Genomic DNA, 21862 nt, shown 5'->3' on the forward strand with positions numbered 1-21862 from the left:
ATAGAGACTCAGGAAGGTGGGGAGTGATTTTGGATGACTAATTTAGGTTGTGAGGACCTTCAGGACTTAATCCCTTTGGGCCCATCCCCCAGAAGAAGGGCTGTTCAAACACAGAATGGAGGTTTCCAAGGTATGAACCAAAATAATTGGTCTAAGAAAATCATAACTTTTTGTTGTGATTTGATGTGGCATTTGAAACCCTGTTGTAAAGGCTCCATGTGTGCTAGAAAGCTCAGAGTTCAGAGAATTCCTTTGCCATAAAATCCTGGTTATTCTGTACTCTCTAGAATAACTCTGTCCTTAATGAAAATTAACCACATGAATATACTTGGAGTAGTTTTACATTATTTATTGGACTAAATAATTTGATTAGAAATTTGGCTGACACGAGATACTTAAACCTATTATCAAATGAAAACAGCAAGTTGCAGAACAGTATGTACAATATTTATCTATTATTCTGTTCATCTACCTGCATTGAAAAAAATTAGGAGGAATAAACTCCAGACACGTAACATCCTTACCTCCTGGGTATGGGATCGTGTAAAGTGTTCCTTCCACTTAACTGTTGATGCTCAATGTTTCTATATTGTCTGAAAAATGTTTTGCAGCAAGCATGGGCTCTCAGAAGCTTAATACTTCATAGGATAATCACAAAAGACTTCAGGGCAAAATTCTACTTTACAAATTAATGTATCACCTTTTAAATATCATCATAATTAACGATGTGAATGAAGAAAAATGAGTCACTACTGTTTAGAGGATGATAGGTAATGATAATTTTAAAAGCAGAACAAAAGGGGCAGTAGAAGGGGTGAACTTATTTGCTTGTTTTGGTAGCATTTCTAAATGCACAGATGTTGGTAATGATTTACTGTTTCCTCCGTATCTTACTATGTAATTAAAAAAACACATGCTGGCATGAATAACCATATTTCACTGTTAGTTTCTAAAATGTTTAATGCATTTTATCTTATTGATTTTAAAAAAAAATCCATGACCACTGTAGTGAAATTCAACTTTATTAACCTAACTTAAAGTTTTATAATGAAATCCAGAGAAGTAAAACTATCTTTTCTTCAGCTCCAAAATGAATTTTGCCTAGTAACAAAACAAAACTAATGGAGTTGGATAGAAAAGAGACATGTAATTACTGAAGGCTGTTGTCTCCATTTCTCACTGTCTTGTCATTTGTTCCAGATTCTGTGATTCCTGTTAAAATCGTATCGCAAAATAGTGATAAAACTCATGTCGCAAGATCATTAACCGGCTCAGATTTCACTCTGAGAAGTCATTGTTGTTTGAATGTGCTCAGGTACTGAATAGACATATTGAAGAGAATTTGGTTATTAGAAAATCCATGTGTTTTCACTTTTTCACTGTCTCTTCTCATCTGTATGCTTTGATTATGATACTGAGCTGACAAGTTTGGAGGCTGAGAAGGATTGAACATCACAAATAGAGTTCTTTTTTGACAAACATTCCAATTATCAGATTTGGACAGGACAAGTCAGAAGCCCTGCTGCCTAAATCTCCATTGTCACTGGCCGCTGACTCTTGTTCTTGGAGTGCTGCCAGCACTTTCTATCTCTTATTTTCCTCTTAAGTGTGAGGTGGTTTTATCAAACTATGAGAGAGCCACAACCCTCATAACTACAGGCAACAGAAAAGCTAGAAAAGTGGACAGGACACCATTTAAAAGCTGAATGCTCAGGTGGCAATAATAGTCTGCCCACGTTGTCCAGTGTTGGGGAAGTTTACTTTTCTTCTCCTGGAATATCTACGGTCCGTATCTGGAGTGCTTTCTGAGGGAACTGGTCTATACCTACAGTGACAAAGACAGCTTTAATGAACGGAGTGTGATCAAAGGGACCGTTAACCCAGTAACCATCTACCTGCCAGCTTGGCAGTGTGCAAACAGGCTGATGGTGTCTGCTCTCATATTTCTAGACAGCCGGACAGTGACATTTATGGTTACCAGAAAGAGTGTGGCTGGACACCATTGCTGAAGCTTAATATTTAGTTCTTGTTTTTGAGTTTTTATGTCTATCAAAGCAGGCACTGACTGCAGAAATACCAGGTGTGTTTGGAATCAATCACCTGCTTTATTACTTATCAGGGACCTGTATTTGCTTGGAGTTGTCTGTAAATTCTTCAATTAACTGATTAAAGACTGAATTTCTCTTCTCTCTAACTCTAGTATCACCAAAGAGACACTCCTGCCCAGTGTCAGATAATTTCACAGTGGCTGCTGTGTTAGAGTCAGGCTGGCTTCAGCCAAAACGATATTCCTTTCTTCTTGAGCACACATTAACTTCTCATTTCCAGACTTCCCTAAGTATGGCTATGTGGTATGTTCTCAACCTATGAAATACATCTGTGGCTTCCAATTCAAGAGAGTTAAGAGGGATAGGTATCTCGTCTACCTGTTTTTTTTTTTTTTTTCCCTTTTGCCATCTGAATGCCCAGGACTTCAAGGTCTTCTAGGACTGTCAAGTCGTGAGATGGAAGGTGTTTGACTTTGGGGGAGGCCATGCTAACTCCTTGCTGTTCCTGGAATGCCCCAGCGACCTGCCCATCACAGAGCCTGTGCTCTTGTCATTACCACTGCCTGGAATGCTTTTCCTCCAGATATAACTTCATGGATTGCTCTCTCTCCGTGGACACTGTCCAGGCGTCCCACAGATTTAACTCAACCCTGACACTATCTACCAGGACGTAGCATCAGATACCATAGGTTAAGAGCTCAGCTCCACAAGACGGCCTCCATTTCAGATGTCAATCACGAGGCCAGGTTCTCACCGGTGCTTCTGATCAACTGGCTGTAAATCAGAGATTTTCATGACCCCTCTCCTTGGGTTTGATGTATTGCTAGGGCGGCTCACGGGACTCAGTAAACTTCACTTCACTCACTAGATTACTGGTTTATTACGAAGAATATTAAAGGATACGAATCAACAGCCAGATGAAGAAATAAACAGGGTGAAGCCCTGAGCAAAGGAGCCTCTGCCCCTACGAAGTTTGGGGCCCGGCACGTTGACATGTGGATGTGTTTTGGTTCCCCAACCCAGAAGCTCTCAGAATCTTGACCTTTGAGTTTTTACTGAGATATAACTAACTAAATCATTGACTGTTGGTAATTATCTCAAACTCCAGCTCTGTTCCCCTCCCTGCCATCTTTAGATGTGGGCCAAAAGCTCCTGATTAATATAACAAAAGACACCTTTATGGCTCTCATCACGCAGGAAATACCAATGTTTTTAAGAGCTGTGTGTTAAAAACAGGGACAGAGATCAAATATACACACACACACACATATATTTGCTAGATTATGTATCATAGATTATACATACATAGATTATGTATCATATATGTCAAGTATAGGTTTGTGTCAAGTATATATATCAAATACATACATAGCAAGTATATATATTATATATATTTCTTATTATAAATCGCACTAGCACGCCATGCTAACAGGAAACTTTTATTCACATATATGTCTCAAGCACTTAGTTTCTGGAACATAAATATTGGTTGAATGAGTGAAATAGAGCAGCAGCTGATCTCTTTTTAATTTAATTTAATTTAATTTTATAGAGGGTTGGCTAATTAGTCAGCGCTGCCAAGGTTTAAACCTCCAGATCAAGTTTTCTGTGGGGCACACATATTCACATTTCTCCGTGATTTCCTGGCTCTGCCTGACCCCCGTGTCGGTAACAGTGCATAATGGTAGAGTGATAATACTTTTCTAACAATTTATAATAATATTGGGACTGGCAAATTTGCCAACAAGTAAAAGACAGATAGGCTTTATGCTCAGAATTTCCTCTATTAAAAACCCTTTTTAGTTTCAAGATTGCTAAAGAAGATGCCAGATGGCATCACCATTTCAAAGTGTGGATGCTAAAGGATTTAATACAGGTTGACAAGTTGGAGCTGCGTAACCCCACTCTATAAAGCACAGGTGTTCCGGGAGCAACAGACGCCCTTCTGGCAGCCACTGTTTGCAAGGCTTTAATAGGTATTAACTTTGGAATTGAAAAATGAAGGCAGTGAAAGCAAAGTGAAGACTTGAAATACAGATTTGTTGGAAATCAAAGAGCTCCTCGTGGACCAAATGGCACTGACCTCCTTCAGAGGTCCTGTTTGTGCTGCCTTCATGTGGAAAATGTATCTTAAACCTTCCTGGCAGTCAGCCTAATAAAAATTGGCCCTCACGTGGAGTGACCGTCTGTTTTACTGATACCTGATCACAGGTTTACATTCTTCTAAGGCGAAGCCCAGAGCGGTAGTGATGCTGCAAAACTACTCAGCTCTCTTACTTTAGATTTTTGGGCAGAGAGAGAGAGAGAGAAATAGCATTTCTCTGCAAGAGCCTGCATTTAAGTTGAAATGGAGCCTTAATGTCTGTCTGGGAAGGATCATACCTTCTTAAATAGGGTTCTATCCAATTCAAACAGCATTGTAGAGATTGGCAGCAGAACCCCTCCTGGGATGTTTAGGCTTTGCAAACTCACAACTTGCTATCTGGTCTATGGGAGGATTTTCAGCCAGGAGAGACCTGGACATTCAATGTTGCTCTTGGCCAACTGTGGTACTAACCCTCTTTTCCAGGAGAAGGTAGGAAAACAAGTCATGCAGCAGAGAAAGGAGATGGGGCACAAGCATAGTGACAGTGTCTGGATCTAGCCAGAAGGGAATTAGCAAGAAAGGAGAGGAAGGAGCCATAGTAAGACACTGATAACTGTAATTTACATGCATTTTTTTTTAACTGCCTTCATTTGGGTTAAACCTGACTAGTAAAACAAAAATCTGCTCTTCTGTCACTTTTAAAGATGGTAACATTGCTTCACCACTGCAATCCTAGTCTCTGGGCCAGCTCATGGCCCAGTTCATCTAAACAAGAGACATTATTTATCAATCTCACCAATCACAGTAAATATAAATCACATTTCACTTTGTAAATTTAGTGTAGGAAGTAGGATGAGAAAGGAAAGGATTGCATTCTGGGTAAAGGATGGCTTTAACAACGTACTTTAGAACTTAGCTCTATGTTGGCCCACCTGCAGGTCCTAATTGCACCCAGGATATAACTCATGCCTGGGGATGAGGGCATGCCATGGAACAAGGTCACTATGTCCATTCGGGAGGCCTCACAGTGAGGTGAGCCCTACTCCGACCCAGGCATGATAGGGGGATGGCACCAGACTGTCGTACAGTGTCCCCCATGTGGCCACTTCTGCTGGGGTTGGGGGAGTGTTACCTCTTAGGAGCCTGGAAGCAGAGTCAGCCTCACAGGATGTGCTAAATCAGGATTTATGGTGAGTACAGCTGTCTGTCCTATAAGGTCGCATATGCATTCCTGAAAAATAATCCCTGTGTGATGGATTATGAGTTTATGGGAAAATGGAGTTGAGGCAGAAAACTCAAAACTTGTACCTACGCCTTGTAAGTGATACAAAAGAACCACCATGATTTTAAACGTCTCAAGTTCCTAATAAGCATAGTAAATATAGACTGTTATTTTGACAAGATGTGAAGTTTATTGGGTGGATGTGTCTCTAGTGGAGTTGTTGTTTTTGAACCATGGAGAACAGCTGGGAGGAATACTATGGTTTTTCGAATGAAATGGGAAATCAGAGGTTGATGGCGGTGGCTTATTGTTCTGTTTTTCATTCATCTGAACCGGTTCACAACAGAAATCCAACTGTTGTTTTGTTAATTGCCCCCTCTCAGAAAGAAGCTGTTTGTAGGGCCCAAATGAGACCAGACACACAAAGTGCTCTCCGTTGCATGAGGTTTGACATTATCTTCAACCCACTGCAAATAAGTGCGTTTCCATTTTCAATTCCCCAGAAAGCAGGCTGATTACTGGAGAGTTAGAATTAAGCTTTTGTGTCTTTCTTTTTTTCTTTTTTAGTATTGCCTCCCGTGTTCATCAATGTGATTACTTTAGGCTCGCTGGCTATTGCAAAATCACATTTTCTCTTGTTTCAAAACTCCACAATACTTAAGGCGTTCCCTTTTGTCCTTTGTGACCTATAATGAGGACACAACTCATGTTTATTGGGGAGATGCAGCAGGCAATGCACTTGGGGAAAATGAAGAGATACGGTGTTTTGTATTATTCTTCCACAGGGTCACTGTGCTCAGCTGGATGGTGTTTGTCACATTTACCTGGTGTTACTCAATAGCGTAACACACAGGCAGCTGGTAAAAAATTGTGTATGAACAAATACGATTTTGATTTTAGTGACTTGATGCGTTATCTGCACCGTATAGACACACACAGCAACAGAACATATATACGTCACTTTTCTTTTCCTTCCCATGTGATACTTGGAATACTTATGATTTCCTTATTTTTCTGTAAGAATCCTTATTTTTAAAAGTTCTCTTCTGTTTCTTCTATTCACTTTAATAAGAGCTACGATTCTAGTGGTCCAGCTTGTCTTCCCCCCTCAAGCTGCTGGGTCCCCTACAGCAGGTTGTGATCTTTATTTGGCTACTTGTGGTTGTGCTTTCCTAGGATATGGACAGGACAGGCTGTTAAAACTCTCAAGCAACAGCGAATGGGCAGGACTGTAAAGTCTAATAATTAGTTTCTGCTTCTAAAGGCCGCTTAACTTGGTGCAAGGGCCTCTTTGCTCTGGTTCTCTCTAAATGCAAAAAGTGGAGTTAACTCCCAGCAGCAAGGAGAAGCAATTCAGTTCCAACAACATAGCCCATTTAGATCTACATGGGTCTATAGGATCAGGAAGCCCCTCTTCCTGCCAAAGGGGCTCCCACACAGCAAGTGAGTGAGGTTTACGGTGATTGGTTTCAATATTCTTCATGAATATTTAATACAGTTGTCTGTCAGTATCTACAGGGGAGTAGTTCCCAGGAATCCCTGTGGATACCAAAATCCGAGGATGCTCCAGGCCCATATATACAATTGCGTGATGTAACAGACCCTCTGAATCTGCAGGTTCTGCGTCCGTGGATATGGAGGGCTGACTGTGTTATGATGACTATGCTCAGTATTATTATAAACCATGTTGCTATGACCACACCTCTTCAGATCCTGCAGTTGTGTTAAAAACAAGGGCTTTCTTCAGTGATCCTTTCTCAACCAAGAAAAATGTGCCAGACATGGTTGTAGGTGCTCCGAATATACCAGACAAAACTTCCTCCCTACTAAAGCTGCTGCACTAGGAGCCGGAGGCTCATTTCTGTGACTTACACCGAAGATCACTACATCAAAAGTAAGGAAAGGGTGGAGATTCCTTTTGGTCCAGCAGTTAACGGCCACTTCCTCGTGAATAGGAGCTGTTGACCAGTACCTGGTTATACTTGCTTTGTTACAGAATTTGTGAAACATACTTTTTCTCATCTAGCGGTGGCTAAGTCTATGGACTTCTGAGCCAAACTGCCTGGATTCAAATCCTGACTTTACCACTTAGCATTTCTGTGACCTTGGCCAAGTTACGTATTGCTGCCTTAGTGTGACCATTTCTAAATGGGGAGGGCAACTAAATATATTACAGGGTTGATGTATGGATTAAATGAATGAATTTATATAAAGCAGCTGTGTTTGGCACATTAGCTGGTGCTTACTAGCAATACTTTGTATGTAATGTTAGTTACTATTTTCCCCTAAATGTACTTATATCGCAGCTCATACATCATTTTATCAGTACCTCCAACACTCAGGAACACTTATTTACAAGTCTATTGACAGCTCCTTTCCACCCTGCAATGGCCAGGTACTGGTCAACAGCTACTATTCACGAGGAAGTGGCCGTTAACTGCTGGACCAAAAGGAAGCTCCACCCATTCCTTACTTTTGACGTAGTGATCTTCGGTGTAAGCCACTGAAATAAGCCTCCGGCTCCTATGCAGCAGCTTTAGTAGGGAGGAATTTTTGTCTGGTGTACTCGAAGCACCTACAACCATGGGAAAAATGATCCAAAACTCACTCCTTGATTGGCTAGGGCAAGAGAAGAGAAACTACCATTAAAAATGCCCAAATACAGTGTCTCAACATCTTAATTTCCAGAGAAGAGATTTTGCTGGACATATTGATCCCTGTGGCCCAGTGTCAGTGCCCAGCACAGAAGTGAACAGGAGCCAACAAGAGAGAGATGGACACACGGTGGGGGTCTGCAAACAGCATCACAGGTGGGGCAGTGGGATTTCTAGGGAGCAGACAGGCACTGTTTTGTTATTTTGGTGTCCCAGAGACCAACAGGCTATGTGGGGCATAGAGAAAGATGAAGCATTTTGGAAATAACCTCAGGAAATACTCTATCCTACTGAGCTGGAGGGATGAATTTAGATGGATGGGAGGTTAGATAAAGTAGGCACTGAAAGGAAAAGTGAAGGTGGGGCTTGTTTTCCCAGGTGTCAAGAACAGACATTTGGAACTTGAAGGATGTGCAGATGTATCGGGCACTTGGCAACTTCAACTGCAATGCTATTCAGGGTTTGCTTTTTTCATTAAATGTGAAATTCAATAGTTAACCAAGCAAGCAGTTTTATTCTTATCATTTATAACATTCAAAGCAGATTATCATAATAAAACAATTCTGTAAAATGTAATGTATTTTATTGACACTTCCCATGGAAGGAGTCCCCCTTCCTGGCCTTTCCCCACCACTTCCAGCGCCCGAAACAGCCTTCTTGTCAAAAGGCGGCAGCTCTTTCACGCTGCCCTGCAGGCAGGAGAAACTCAGCAGGAAGAAGTTTCAGTCACCACACTTATTTTCTTGTTCCTACAGCCGATAATCTTCAGGTCTGAAAGACAAAATCAAAATTTATTTTTTCACGAATCATTATTTCCTTTTCTCCTGCCTGATGAAGGAAGATTTATTTTTCCATTTTAAAATGAAAGCAACAGTTCACCAAGATAAATATTGTATCTAAATCTTTGAAAAACACTTTTAAGGCCAAATCATCACAAAGTAGAACAGTTAAGTGACAATTCCCAAGTTCTTTTTGAGAGTATAAATATAGATCCCCCCTTATGTCTATGTATGAATGTATTTAGTAACTTAAAAATGTGAATTCAATTTCTCAAAAGCCCTTTTAATAGAAAGGATTACATATAAAGATACGGATCTACCTAATAATGGCAAAATCTGAGTAATTAACCTATTTGTATTATCATATGCTAAATTTAATTTTCATTGTAATATACAAAATAAATTTTATAAACATTATCCATTTGATATTTTAATTGTACATTTATTATACACATGTAAGTGGTCTTTTCTTCACTTATGTATTTGTAGGATTAATCATACCTGAAAGTTGCTTCCAGTAGTAAGCTAAAGAACACTTTCAGAGAAACGTTAAATAGGGAATTATAAAATGTGTCCTGCTACCTTTTACACATAGAAGTTTATTTGTAGGTATTAAGCTGCTATGGAATTTTTGAAAGGAATTTAGAATAAGTAAACTAAAAAGGTATTTTTGAAACTGCTATAAAAATATTCAAACTTGAATTCTTTTAAGAACTAGATGAACCGTTTGCCCTGAAAAAACTTATTTTGTCCCTTTCTACATTTATAGCATGTTTTCTTAAATAAACATACAAGAGACCAGATAGCCCAGCTGTAAGACCAAGAGTCTAGTAACTAAGTAAATGAACTACGTTACAACTTAAAATTATTTAACTCTGAGGAACACAGGCACTGATCTGGGAAACTAACCAAATATACTTCACCACTTCGTCATTCTAGAACAAGAGACACTGCAGTGCTTTGTCGCTGTTTTTGAAATCTCTTTTCAAATGTAAAAACTGCATCCAAAGTCTGGGAACTAACAGTCTGAAATGACAGCTGAGAGGGGCTCCAGAGTGTACCCTTCTACTCTTCATATGACTCAGTACAATCAAAGTTCCCAGTCAGGAGACACCAGGGCAACGATTTATTCTCCCGTCCAGCTGGCTCACATAATTACAAAAGGGTGGTGGTGATGCCCTTGGAAAGAAATCTTCTAAGATTTCTAACACGAAGTCCTAACAAGAAGTCTCTGCAATTCCCCTCAATAAAATTACATGTGCTTTAGTCACAGTCTGGTTGTTTTCACACCAAAAGGTAATTTACTAACAATGAGATAACAAAAGTACCTTTTAATGGAATTTAGAAGTTAAATAAGAAATGTGTATGGAGGGGTCAACTGTCACGTAAAAAATGCTGACAGTGACCTGAAGCCAATAAACCTCAATTTTGTTTCAAGGTGTTTTGCAGGAAGCGAGGAGGATGAAGATGAGGGCTCTGTTAAGGCTGCAGCAGTGATGAGTGAGAAGAAAGGACAGGGGCAGGGTTTAAGAAGCACAGAAGTAACATGTCAGGAGAAAGGGCGGGAAGGGGCCAGGGAGATGATGCAGGAGGAGCTTCTGGAAAAGGACAGCGCAAGGATGATGCTAACGTTCAGCTTGAAGAACTCAGTGAGCGGCAACGCTGCTTGTGTTTTCAGGAGAGGGAATCTAGGCCGAAGAACAGAGTCCGAAGGGAAGGATCTTGGTTCTGAATGATCGTCTGGACATGGCAGGCAGCTAGTAACTAGGATTTGGAGTTTAGGAGAAATGGGGTGAAGGGGAAGCCATCTGAGGGTCTCTAACACAGATTCTTTCTTATCCCACTTCCACATGTGGCCCTAGTTACGAATCACTAGCCCTCCACTGCTTTGTCAAATTTGAACACCTTGGAATTCAATACAGAGCCCTCCTTCCCATGGCCCCAGTTCTCCCTTCTGTCATGCTTTCCCACAACCTGTCCCTCTATGTTCTGTTCACATTACACTACTTGCTTCTGCCCAGATAAACTTTCACAGCTCTGGGCTTGGGTACTTGAAATTTTCTCCGCTTGGAATATTTCTTATCTTTGCTTAATTCTTCAAAATCCACCCCCAAAATCACATGTCCTGGGAAGCCCTCCACAGCTCTTCCTTTCTAACTTAGGCAGGGCTCTTCTTGCTGAGATTGCCAGAGAACTTCACGCGTACTTCTATTACAGTGTTTCTCAAATTATACTTGCCCTCACTTACGTAAATAACAATGCTGAGTGCTTACTAGATGCCATGAAGTAATACTAACTACCTCACATGCACTATCTCATATTATCCTCCCACCTACATTGTGAGAAAGACACTGGTATCAACCCCAATTGACAGTTCTTAAAACTGACATTCAGGGGAGCTGAGTGACTTGTCTAAGGATACACAGCTAGGAAGTGGATGGTAGTGATCTAGAGTAGACCTTCTGACTCCCGTGCTTGCAAGCACCACTCTATTCTACATAACTCTTATTAGGCTGTTGGTTCCTTTGAAGGCAGAGTCCCAGCACAATTCATCCTATAATTTCAGCAATTAGCACAGTATCCTGCATGTAGTGGATGCATGTAAGATATTTATCATTTTAAGTGACTGCCTTGAAAATGCCACTTTGTTTGCAAACTCATCCTTTCCTCATTGGGGTCTTTTGCAGATGGTTAATTTGCTCCCCAGGGAGAAAAACAGTATTATGGCCAAGAGACTAGATACTTCAGATGTTCGCCTAGCTAGAAACATCAACTCACGCTGGAAGCAATTAAAAAATATTACATGGCTTCAGGAGGTACCCCTGTAGGGAAAAGTGAGGTTTTTACACTAAATATGGTTCTATGGTTCTCTCCACACAAATGAAAGCAGGCACACACGCAGCACACTTGGACTGCTTATTCCCTTCCGCTAAAAGAAGGCAATCCAAGATAACATGAGAAAGGGGAGGGGAGGGGAGGGCTACGTCCTTGAGTGCTTCTCAAACTTCAGTGGGTGTACAAGTCGTCTGGGCTCTTGTAAAGATGCAGATTTTGATTCAGGTAGTCTGTAAAGGGGCTCATGATGCTTCATTTTTAACACGTTCCCATGGGATGCAATGCTGGTCCATGGACCACACATTGACTAGCAAGGGTTCACCTCAGACCTCCGACAGAGCTATTCATAAGACAGAGGAGATGGCTATTTGAAGATGTTGAAGAAGCAAAAGAAGCACTTTTAGTAAGAAATTTCTAAAACTATACTGTGCCTGACAGAAGGTAACATACTTGCACATTAGCTAGAGATGATTCGAATTGCTATTTAGTGTCCTTCTGGCTCTTTCCCCACCAGAGGACTCATTAACAGGCAGCTTCATGCTTTTCTGATACATCAGTAATTTTAAATTATGATGAACATCTACAGAGGCTAGATACTAAAATTCCTCTGGCATCTATCATTAAAGAGACATTAAACTGTAGCTTTAGTAACTGAGTAGATGTCACTGTATTTAGGTTCTTTAAAATTTGCTAATCTACAGACAGCAATATTACATTTAATCAGAATGAATTCTCAGATTATGCTGCTTATATATTTATCCTATTTTATGTTTATATCTACATAATCTCTTTACTAGATTAAATAATTTTTAAAAGCAAGAAATCTGGCACCAAGAAATCTGGTATATTGTTTTTCCGACTATACAGATGCTTAAATGTTGTTTGAAACTTTAATGAACTTTAATAAGATGGCTTGATCTTTTGCCAGATGGATGATGGGTGAATTTATAGTCTATATTTGATATAGTTCTTTGTCACTGTTTCATTGCAAACAAATCATGAAGTTTTAAAATAGACAATAATATTATATAAGTTTAATTTATTTATAAATAGTAACAGTTTTCATTTTAGAATAGTGTTTAGAATCTCAGGAAAACTCTGAAGACACATTTCAAATGCTATTATAGAAAGCTAATACCTATTCATTTTTTAAAAGAAATTTAATCCTTGATAGAAATATAACTTATGTTTTAATAAAATTAGCATGATCTTTTCTTTATATGTAATATAAAGCATCCAAAATTGGGTTTATCAGGGTTGCACTAAGTCACAGACTGTTGAGAAAAAGTTCTATTTTAGTTATAGTTATTAAGCAAGATTTAAATAAGCAAAGACCAATATACATGATTTAGCACACTCCATGAATTGAAAGTCCATTCCTCTTTCAGGGAGATAAGATTCCACTCATTCATTCACTCGTTCAGCACAGATTCCTGAGTGTCAAGTCCAGCAGTGGGCATGTGGGACACCGCAATGAGCAAGACAAAGTCTTGTCTTTAGAGAGTGCATTTTGTAACAGAAGAACACACACACACACACACACACACACACACACTTTGATCTCTGAAGTGAAAGCTAGAAGTCTGAAGCTTTCATACACATGCTTAGGGTATACTTGGGAGATTAAAGAATCTTCAAAGAATTAGCCCACAGAAGACTTTCTTTAATTCATTTTCTAAACTGCTAAATTTTCATAACTATTAAATGTTCTACAGCAACAATTCATTTTGCACTTAATACTTGTCACCAACAGAAAACTTTATCTTTGAAAAATAATGCCACTTTTTTGATGAGGGAACAGAACTTACAAAAAAGGCTTGTATGAGCTATAGAAAGTATTCTGTGGTGCTTGTGATTGTTCAAAAACGTTAAAACCATACTACATCTCACATAATTCTCTATTTTCTATGGCAAATCCTTTACCATAGACATCCTTATGCAAAATGTTGCCTGCCACTCATTAGATTAAACAAACACAACACTGCCACTCATTAAAATGAAACAAACATCTCAAAAATGCAAAGATTCAAGTTCAGAACACAAAAATGACAGAGGCCAACACATCTACATCATCTTGAAATGGGGATATTTCTATAAACGAATCTTTGGCTTCAGGAAAAATCTTCTCAGAGATCTTAGTTTTCATTATAAAATGGTAGAAAAATACATTTGGTTTGTGAATAAAATTAAACATAAAGCTATAAAACACATGGTTTATGTCACAGTTCAATTACAGACACTTAATATTCTTCATCCCATCAAGATGAAGTTATTTTCCAAGGGAAAAATAGCATTCAAAAGTTCTGCTGTAAATCCATGAAATTAAGCATAATTTAAGTGTAGTAAATCTCAAAAATATTTTATTCTCCCTTAGACTTTGTCTTTTTACTCCTAAGTAATACTTCTCAGTATAATGCTTACACCAACAAAACATTTAAAAGACTAGAGTAAATTTTGGATAGTGGAATAATGTTATTTAAGAAATATAAAAGACCAGGTTGATCGAATTTTAAGTCATTTCCACCGTAAGAATGGAATTATTTAGAAGAAACCATTCCAGGATATCTGCTCACATCACATATCCCCTGAACTAAAGATGCCAGCTGTACTGGTAACAGTGAGGCAGAGCAAGGGCGCTTCTGTATGAATTCCCCCAGGCACTGCATCACCAGCCTGAGCAAAAAAGTTCAACAGTGCTTTTTTAAAACACTAAACTCACAAGACTGTTAAAATTTTTTTAATCAATTTTTTTTCTCAATTAAGGTGAACAGGAATTATTGTTACTTTCAATTATTACTGTTAATTCATAAGCTCTACTGGTTAGGAAATGTAAATAATTTGGTTTTGGTTGTTCAAATAGAGATTGCTTTTTATTTCAGCAACCAGTCCTAATTTGTTCATCTCCAAAAGAACAGTATAGTGTAGAATGCTTAATTTGAGCAAAATTCAAGATTGGAAATACTGAGGTCTATGATTTAAGCCAATGCTGAGCTGGTTGAAATGATGGAAAAGTTGGAACGCACACTTGCTCCCCAAGTCCAGCTAATAACTTCTGACTGTGAAGAGTAGCAAATTAAGTTAAATCTTATAGGAAAATGCCCCATGACTAGACTAGCGTACAACTATGGAAAATCTTGAAGATATCCAGATCCCATTTCCTTATGGGTTTTGAAAAGGTAAAAATCCTTCTCCACTGTCTGTAAGTCTCTAATTTGAAGCACATTTAATAAAGGCATAGAGAAAATGATTTTTTTTCAGGATATTCATTTAACCAAAACTGAAAATCTGCAGGTTAGGGGTGGGGTGGGCGGTGAACAGCTTTTACATCAGAGGGCAAGCACAGAGCTGAAACCCTTGCTTTCACATAGAGCTACAGACTAGCCAGGATGCTCACCCTTTCCCAGGGCTACCATTCCTGGCACCTGTTTTCATTTTACAGAGCTGGGTGAATTAACTATTAAATTCCCTAAATCTACTCCTACTTTCAGCAAAGACAATTTCAGAGCCAATCACGGTTGTCTTCATGTCTCCTCTTTTTCATCCTCGCCGCCCTCTCTCTTTGCAGGCACACTTCTAATAGCACACTCTGAGTATTAAACCAGGAACGTAGGTTTTCATCATAAACATCTGTTTTCAAGCATTTACTGATGCTGAAACTTTCCACACTTACTTTATCTACTGAGGTGAGGGTTATGTTTAAAATAAAGCATTACTGATTTAACGAGTTAGGAATAAAAAAATACATTTCTTTTTTGGTTTTGTTTCATCACTCTGTGTATAACGTGAAGCAATTCAAGTTGAAATTTTCCACATACCTCGTTTTTCCTAAGAAAAGCTCTCCTACAGAATTTTGTAAAAATGAAAATTAAAAATAAGTTTCAAACGCACCAAGTTTTATTTTTACCCTACATAATGAAGAATCCTCATTACGGTGACAGCAATTATAGTTTCCATGATTAGTGTGGTTTTGTAATGTGTTGGCGAAACTGCAATGATTACGAAAGTAATTATTGATAGTATTAAAATAAACTGACCATTTGAAAGCTACAATCTCAGGCAACTGAATTATGAAGAAGAGACAGACAGCATTGCTGTTCTTCCTTTGAGAAACGTTCTGAAATATTCTAAGTGCACACTGTACAATCACCACTTGCACACAGCAAATGCGCATTTCCTTTGTACCATCAAGAAACACAAAATACAAGGGGGGGAGGGTGTAGCTCAAGTGGTAGAGTTCTTGCTTAAAATGCATGAGGTCTGGGTTCAATCCCCAGTACCTCCTCTAAAAATAAACCTAGTTACCTCCCCCCACCAAAATAAAATAATTAAATAATACAATAATAAATAAAAACATAAAGCTAAAAAAAAAAAGTGCCTACAAATCGATGTGAAAGAAACACAAAATACAATTTCATAACATATTCTGACACAATTTATGTATCCAAGAGATGTAAAAAAAAGACTAACACACCAAGTATACACACTAAGAAATGAAGGGTAGAGACAAAACTTCTCATATGAGAAAATGGATTTTAGTTATAAAATAAAATTTATAGTTTCCTTATAAATATCAGTGTCTTTCCTTCTGTCTACCATTGCTTTAAAAATAAACAACTAGCATAAGAAAATCTAAAGTATGCTGAAGTTAGCCCTGAGAGAATATAACTTTTGTGATGTAAAACAATGTAAATGAAATATACAAGATCTTATGGTAGCTCACAGAGAAAAAAATGTGACAATGAATATATATGTTCATGTATAACTGAAAAACTGTGCTCTACACTGGAATTTGACACAATGCTGTAAAATGATTATAAATCAATAAAAAATGTTAAAAAAAAATCCCAACAATGGTAGCTTTTAATTAAAACAATTTTGTCAATCACCTACTGGGTTCAAAGTTTAGTTTGACAATTATTACTGTTGCTCAAAAGCTTTTCATTTCGAACAGAAAAGCTAAAGAGCTTATAATGAACCAGATGCTAATAACAGTTGCAATTATAAAATGTACATTTTTATGCTATATGTTAGGTTTTACTGCTAGAGAAACAAAAACCAAAGCAAGCTATTTTTGTGTCTATTTATTTATAGTGCAATCCAGGTACATCTGTTTCAGTCAAGTCTCTGCAGGTTCACCATCAGATATATCTTGAATAAATTCCAATGACTACATCCAAAGGAATATTATACTCTTGGCTTCGCTATTTTGGGTGGAACAAAAGCATATTTTAAGTAGGTTCCTTCTCAAAAGGAGAAAAAAATTTTTTTCTCATAAAGGCAAATCTATTGGTAACGAGGAGTCCCATTGTCAAGGAACTGCCTTGCATGGTGCAGTCAAATATTTTAACTGTGATTCTAATGGATATAGTATTTTATACTAGAACTTTATTATATGGTAAACAACCAGGTAGTCACTAGTCACATGAGGCTACTGAAACATCAATTCAAATTACATACATAAAATTAAAAATTCAATTCCTCCGTCACACTAGCCACAGAGGAAGTACTCGAACTGCACGAGGCTAGTAGTTACTGTCTTAGACAATAGCTCAGATAGTCATTGTGGAAAGTTCTGTGAGATAGCCCTGAACTAAAGCATCATCTATTTCTTAAGCAATAAGTTTTTGGTTGATACCAAAATGCATATTTTCTCCTGGTCACATGCGTTCCAAGGTAAAAAAACAAACAAACAACTGTCAGCTCTAATATGCAGGAGAATAAAATATTGAATAATTTATTTTAATAACTGGTACACCTATACCATTATATATCCTCAAATTTCAGGAAGTGTATACCCATGTTATTTTGAGAAAATAAATTAATGTATATTGTGTAGCTACTGGCTACTAGTGAGAAAAGAGCACAACTTTAATAAGCACTAAGGAAAGCCTGGTGTCCGTTGTATATTCCTGCCATAGGGAAACTTGGAATGAAAAGAAAGGGCAGGAAAATCCATTCCCTGAAAAGTAACTCAAAAATGTATCAAGTGGCTCTAAGTTTCTCTAAAAGGTTCCTTAAAAATAATTATAGAAAAGCCCTTTCTAATTGGATTAACATAATGAAGGCACTCAGTCACCCCTAATTTGTTTTAGATGAATGAGCAATCACTTGGTAAAATGATTAGTACTCTGTCACTCTAATAACGTTAAATATAATTTGTCGTGAATGGTTATTATATTATTATACTGCTTAATTTAACCTATTTAGAATACACTGTAAGATGTATGATATGTAACTCCACATGCATAATATGTGTTTGATCACGTATCTGGCTAAACAGCACATATGGTTTTCCAGTTGAAAAAAAAAAAAAAAGTACCACACCTGTCTTAGGAACATAAGTTGATTGATGAGTTTCTATAAGACAATCAGATATGACATACTTATATTTACAGAATAAAATGTCATATCCTGCAGCCATTAAACATCATGCGTATGGGGAAAAGACTTTATAACTGGGAAAACATTCAGTGATATCGTATTTAGAGAAAACCATGTTTCCCAAATTTGTAAAATACACACAACACAAAAACAAACACAAAGAAGTAGGAAGTTAACACATCAAAATGTTAAGTAAGGGGAAATAAATTTACTTCCTTATGTTTGTATCTTATTTTCTACAATGAATGTTTAGTACTTTTTAAATCACAAGAAGTAAAATATTTTTTAATTGAATGCCCGAGTTTACTTTACAAAAAGTATCATGTTTGAAGTAAATGTTGTCTGTTATATTATGTGAATTCTTAGAAAGGATCGGTTCCAGGGTGGTAAATTTAAGCTAATAAAAGGTTTCTATAAATTAGGGATTAATTTCAATTTGTTGCAAATTTCACATCTCTTTTAAAGAATAACACCTTTCTAGAAAAATGTTCTGTATTTATGTGGGTTTAGTTTTAAGAATAAATATAAGTTCTATGTAGTTTAAGTAGGAAAAGGCACATTAGATATATTTTGAATAAATGACATGTAAATCTTTAAGAACAAGTTAATTAGAATTTCTTTACACTTTAGGAAAAATAAAATTTATCAAAGGAGTTCAGAAGCTTCATCTCTCAGATGCTAAAGTGGAGAATAACTGTAATTACCATAGCATTTGAAACAAACTTTAAAACTATTTATTTTCACAAACTACTGATTTATCTATATGATCTGGATAAAAATACAAATTTAAATAAAAAGAAATAAAAATTCTTAGGTTAGCCAAGAAGGCAAACTATTAAACAGACACCTAAAAAGGAACCAAGGAAAAGACAAAAATACCCCACACTTAATTTAGTTGTTAGAATCAAATCTGGTCACATAATATATAGTTTCTGGTCAATAATTATGTCACTGTCAAGCAATCAAAACCAAAACATGAGAGAATAACAGAAAACACTTCCTCACTTTAGAGAATGTATCCTGATAATAAGCTGATAAAAATATCAGATACCATAAAATCAGTTTTTTCAAGTTTTCACAGTTTCTTAATCCCGCATTTGATATTAACTGAAAGCAGCTGGTTAATTCAGATGATACAGTGAATGGAAACAAAAATAATAAAACCAAGTTTTCAAAGTTGGTCAATTTCATTAATTCTAACATGAAGAATTAGTATTAAATTGGAGAATTTTACTACCTTCACTTTACTAAAGACTATTTCTAGTTCCGTTTATAAAAGGTGATAAAAGGATATTCTACTTCATTTGTTCATTCAGTAAATACTTGCTGAGTGCCTACTTCAAGAGCCAGTCGCTGTGCTCACTGCTAAACAAGACAATCTACAGGTCCCTCCTGGAGTCTAGTAAGGGAATGACATTAAACAGATAATCACACAAATATTTAATTACATGACAGTAAACACAGTAAAAGAAAAGGAAAGTGCACAACTGGACCCTGTAAAGGAGGCCTAACCCAGCTCAAGGATTATAGGAAGGACTTCTGGAGGAAGTTACATTTAAATGCTTCATCACCTGTTTCTTCCAGGAATCTACCAAAAGGTATAGCATCTAGTATAAACTCAAGAAAAACTTGTAAAACTGAACTAAAAAATTGCTTTAATGTAATTTCTCCAGTGTGTTCCCCAGTGCTTATTATAATGTCTTAAACAGAAGAGGTAGGTAATATGTATTTACTGAATAAATAAATTAATGAATTAGTGTGTTTCTGTGGAAAGAACACAGGTTTTGAAATCAGATCCAGTTAGGTTCAAATCCAGGCTGTATTATAAACCAGCTGATCTTTGGTTTAGTATTAAAAATAGGGACAAAATATTTATCTTAATTGGCCTGTGAGAGAATTAGATACAAGGCACATAAACCACCTACCACAGTGCTGGGCAACTGTAAAGTGCTCAATAAGTGATCACTAATAATATTATTTTGCTCATTATTTGCAGATTTAGTAAAGGAGAACCTTTATACAAGTCAGCAAACTCAAAAAGATTTAAACAGAATACCCTAAAAAACATCTCCTGTGTGGAAAGAGTGAACTTACATACACACACAATGAGAGTCAAAGATCAAATTCCTGGACATACTGGCAATTCTGGGGAAACTTAGATTTTCACAAACCTATCTGGCCAAAGAGCCAATCTAGCGATACAGATGTTCTGAGACAGTGGGTAGTATCCTGTGGGAAGATGAGCTGTATTTTGTAGATCCAGCAATGAGAATGTGTGGTTCCCTCTAGACTTACTGTGTAAATTCTGTAAACATTTCTAAGGTCCTATTACGTGAAGTACTGTTCTACACCCTGGGATGCAATGATGAACAAGATGCAGCCTTACGGAACAAGATGGTCTTACAGAACTAAATGTGGTCAGGAAGGAGCTACATGCCAGGGGCTATGGAAGACGACGGCTGGGTGCCTAGTTTAGTCTGGGTGCTTAGGTGAGCCTTCTTAAAGGAGACTGACATCTGAACTAAGGTCTAAAGAATAAGTAAGAGTTATCCCAGAGGATGAGGTGAGAGACACGTTGTTTTAGGCAGAAGTAATAATAGCAGAACAAAGTCACGGAAGAGTTAAATTGCATAAAACGGGTGCCAATCTTAATCTGCTATCACTAGACCAGTACAGTGAAGTGACAAGAATTTAAGCTGAAGAGACAGGAAGGAGCCAGGCTATAAAGAGCCTGGCAGGCCAGGTAAAACAGCCTGGAAACAATTAGGTGGGAGCAGTATGTCAAATCCAAGCAGCTGTCTGGATCACAGGTAGGGGAAATCGTACACAGGGGACCAAAAAGTATTTTTTATTTTGTTTTTCTATTTGGATCAAGACTATCTGTAAGTATCCAGAATTAATGACTTTCACTAGATCATATTTTCAGCTTAGTGAAGCCATCTGGAAAATGGAGAATCTCTTTGTTTTAGGTAAGGACAATTCATTTTATCATTCCATGAGACTATAATCAATCCAAATTATGTCACCCCAAACGAAATATCTGACAATTATAGGCACCTATGAGCAAACTTGCACTTACCTAACAAAGTCTTAAGACTTAGAGACTTTTGGTTTGGTTCTACCATCTCCACCTAGAGTTTATTTGTAGGTAGAAGGTGCAAAGAGCATCCAAGGGAGTGGAAAAAAGTTCATTCTTCCCACCCTCAAGGATCTTATCATTTGGTTAAAACAGGAGACACTAAACTCAAGTTACAAAACAAAAACAAAAAACAAAAAAAAAATACAAACAAAGATAGGAAAAAATGAAAGACTTACGGAGACCAAACTCTTGGGAAGGCCTCTATTTCTTCCTGTGTGTACTCATCTAGACGTCTGGGCACTTTTCGTGGTTGAGGAAGTTCTTCCACTAAATTCTTAAGAATATCTTCTGGTATGTCCTAAGTTAAATAAAAATTCAGGCTTAACTTAAAATAGATTCCTTAGTAATACATTAGCAATACTTAGTAAGTATTCACAACAAAAGAGCACAGGGAAATATACACAAAATGTTATGATAACTCACAGAGAAAAAAATGTGCCAATGAGTGTGTATATGTCCATGAATGACTGAAAAATTGTGCTGAACACTGGAATTTGACACATTGTAAAATGATTATAAATCAATAAAAAATGTTAAAAAAAAACAATAATGTAGGGCTAAACATAAAACAACAACAACAACAACAAAAGGATGTTTATAAAGTGAGGAAAACAATACAATCTTCAAATTAAAACTTTGTGAAAATTCCTGAGAAGTACATTAAATCAATGACATAAGTAAACTCATTACAATAATACATTTTATATTTTAATCTTGA

At 37.3% G+C, this 21862-nt stretch overlaps 1 protein-coding gene across 2 annotated transcripts in view; it reads right to left on the reverse strand.

Moving 5' to 3' along the window:
- Positions 1 to 8504: 8504 nt before the first annotated feature.
- MRPL13 (mitochondrial ribosomal protein L13) overlaps positions 8505 to 21862 on the reverse strand; it is a 38987-nt gene continuing 25629 nt past the window's right edge. For both annotated transcript variants that reach the window (XM_010972598.3, XM_045508445.2), the window contains exons 6-7: positions 21321 to 21442; positions 8505 to 8781 (exon numbers count right to left, since the gene is read on the reverse strand). In XM_010972598.3, the coding sequence (XP_010970900.1) occupies positions 8760 to 8781; positions 21321 to 21442 (144 nt within the window). In that variant the 3' untranslated portion in view covers positions 8505 to 8759. The remainder of the gene's footprint in view (positions 8782 to 21320; positions 21443 to 21862) is intronic.

Source organism: Camelus bactrianus, chromosome 25 (assembly GCF_048773025.1).
Source record: "Camelus bactrianus isolate YW-2024 breed Bactrian camel chromosome 25, ASM4877302v1, whole genome shotgun sequence".
NCBI classification, from domain to species: Eukaryota; Metazoa; Chordata; class Mammalia; order Artiodactyla; family Camelidae; genus Camelus; species Camelus bactrianus.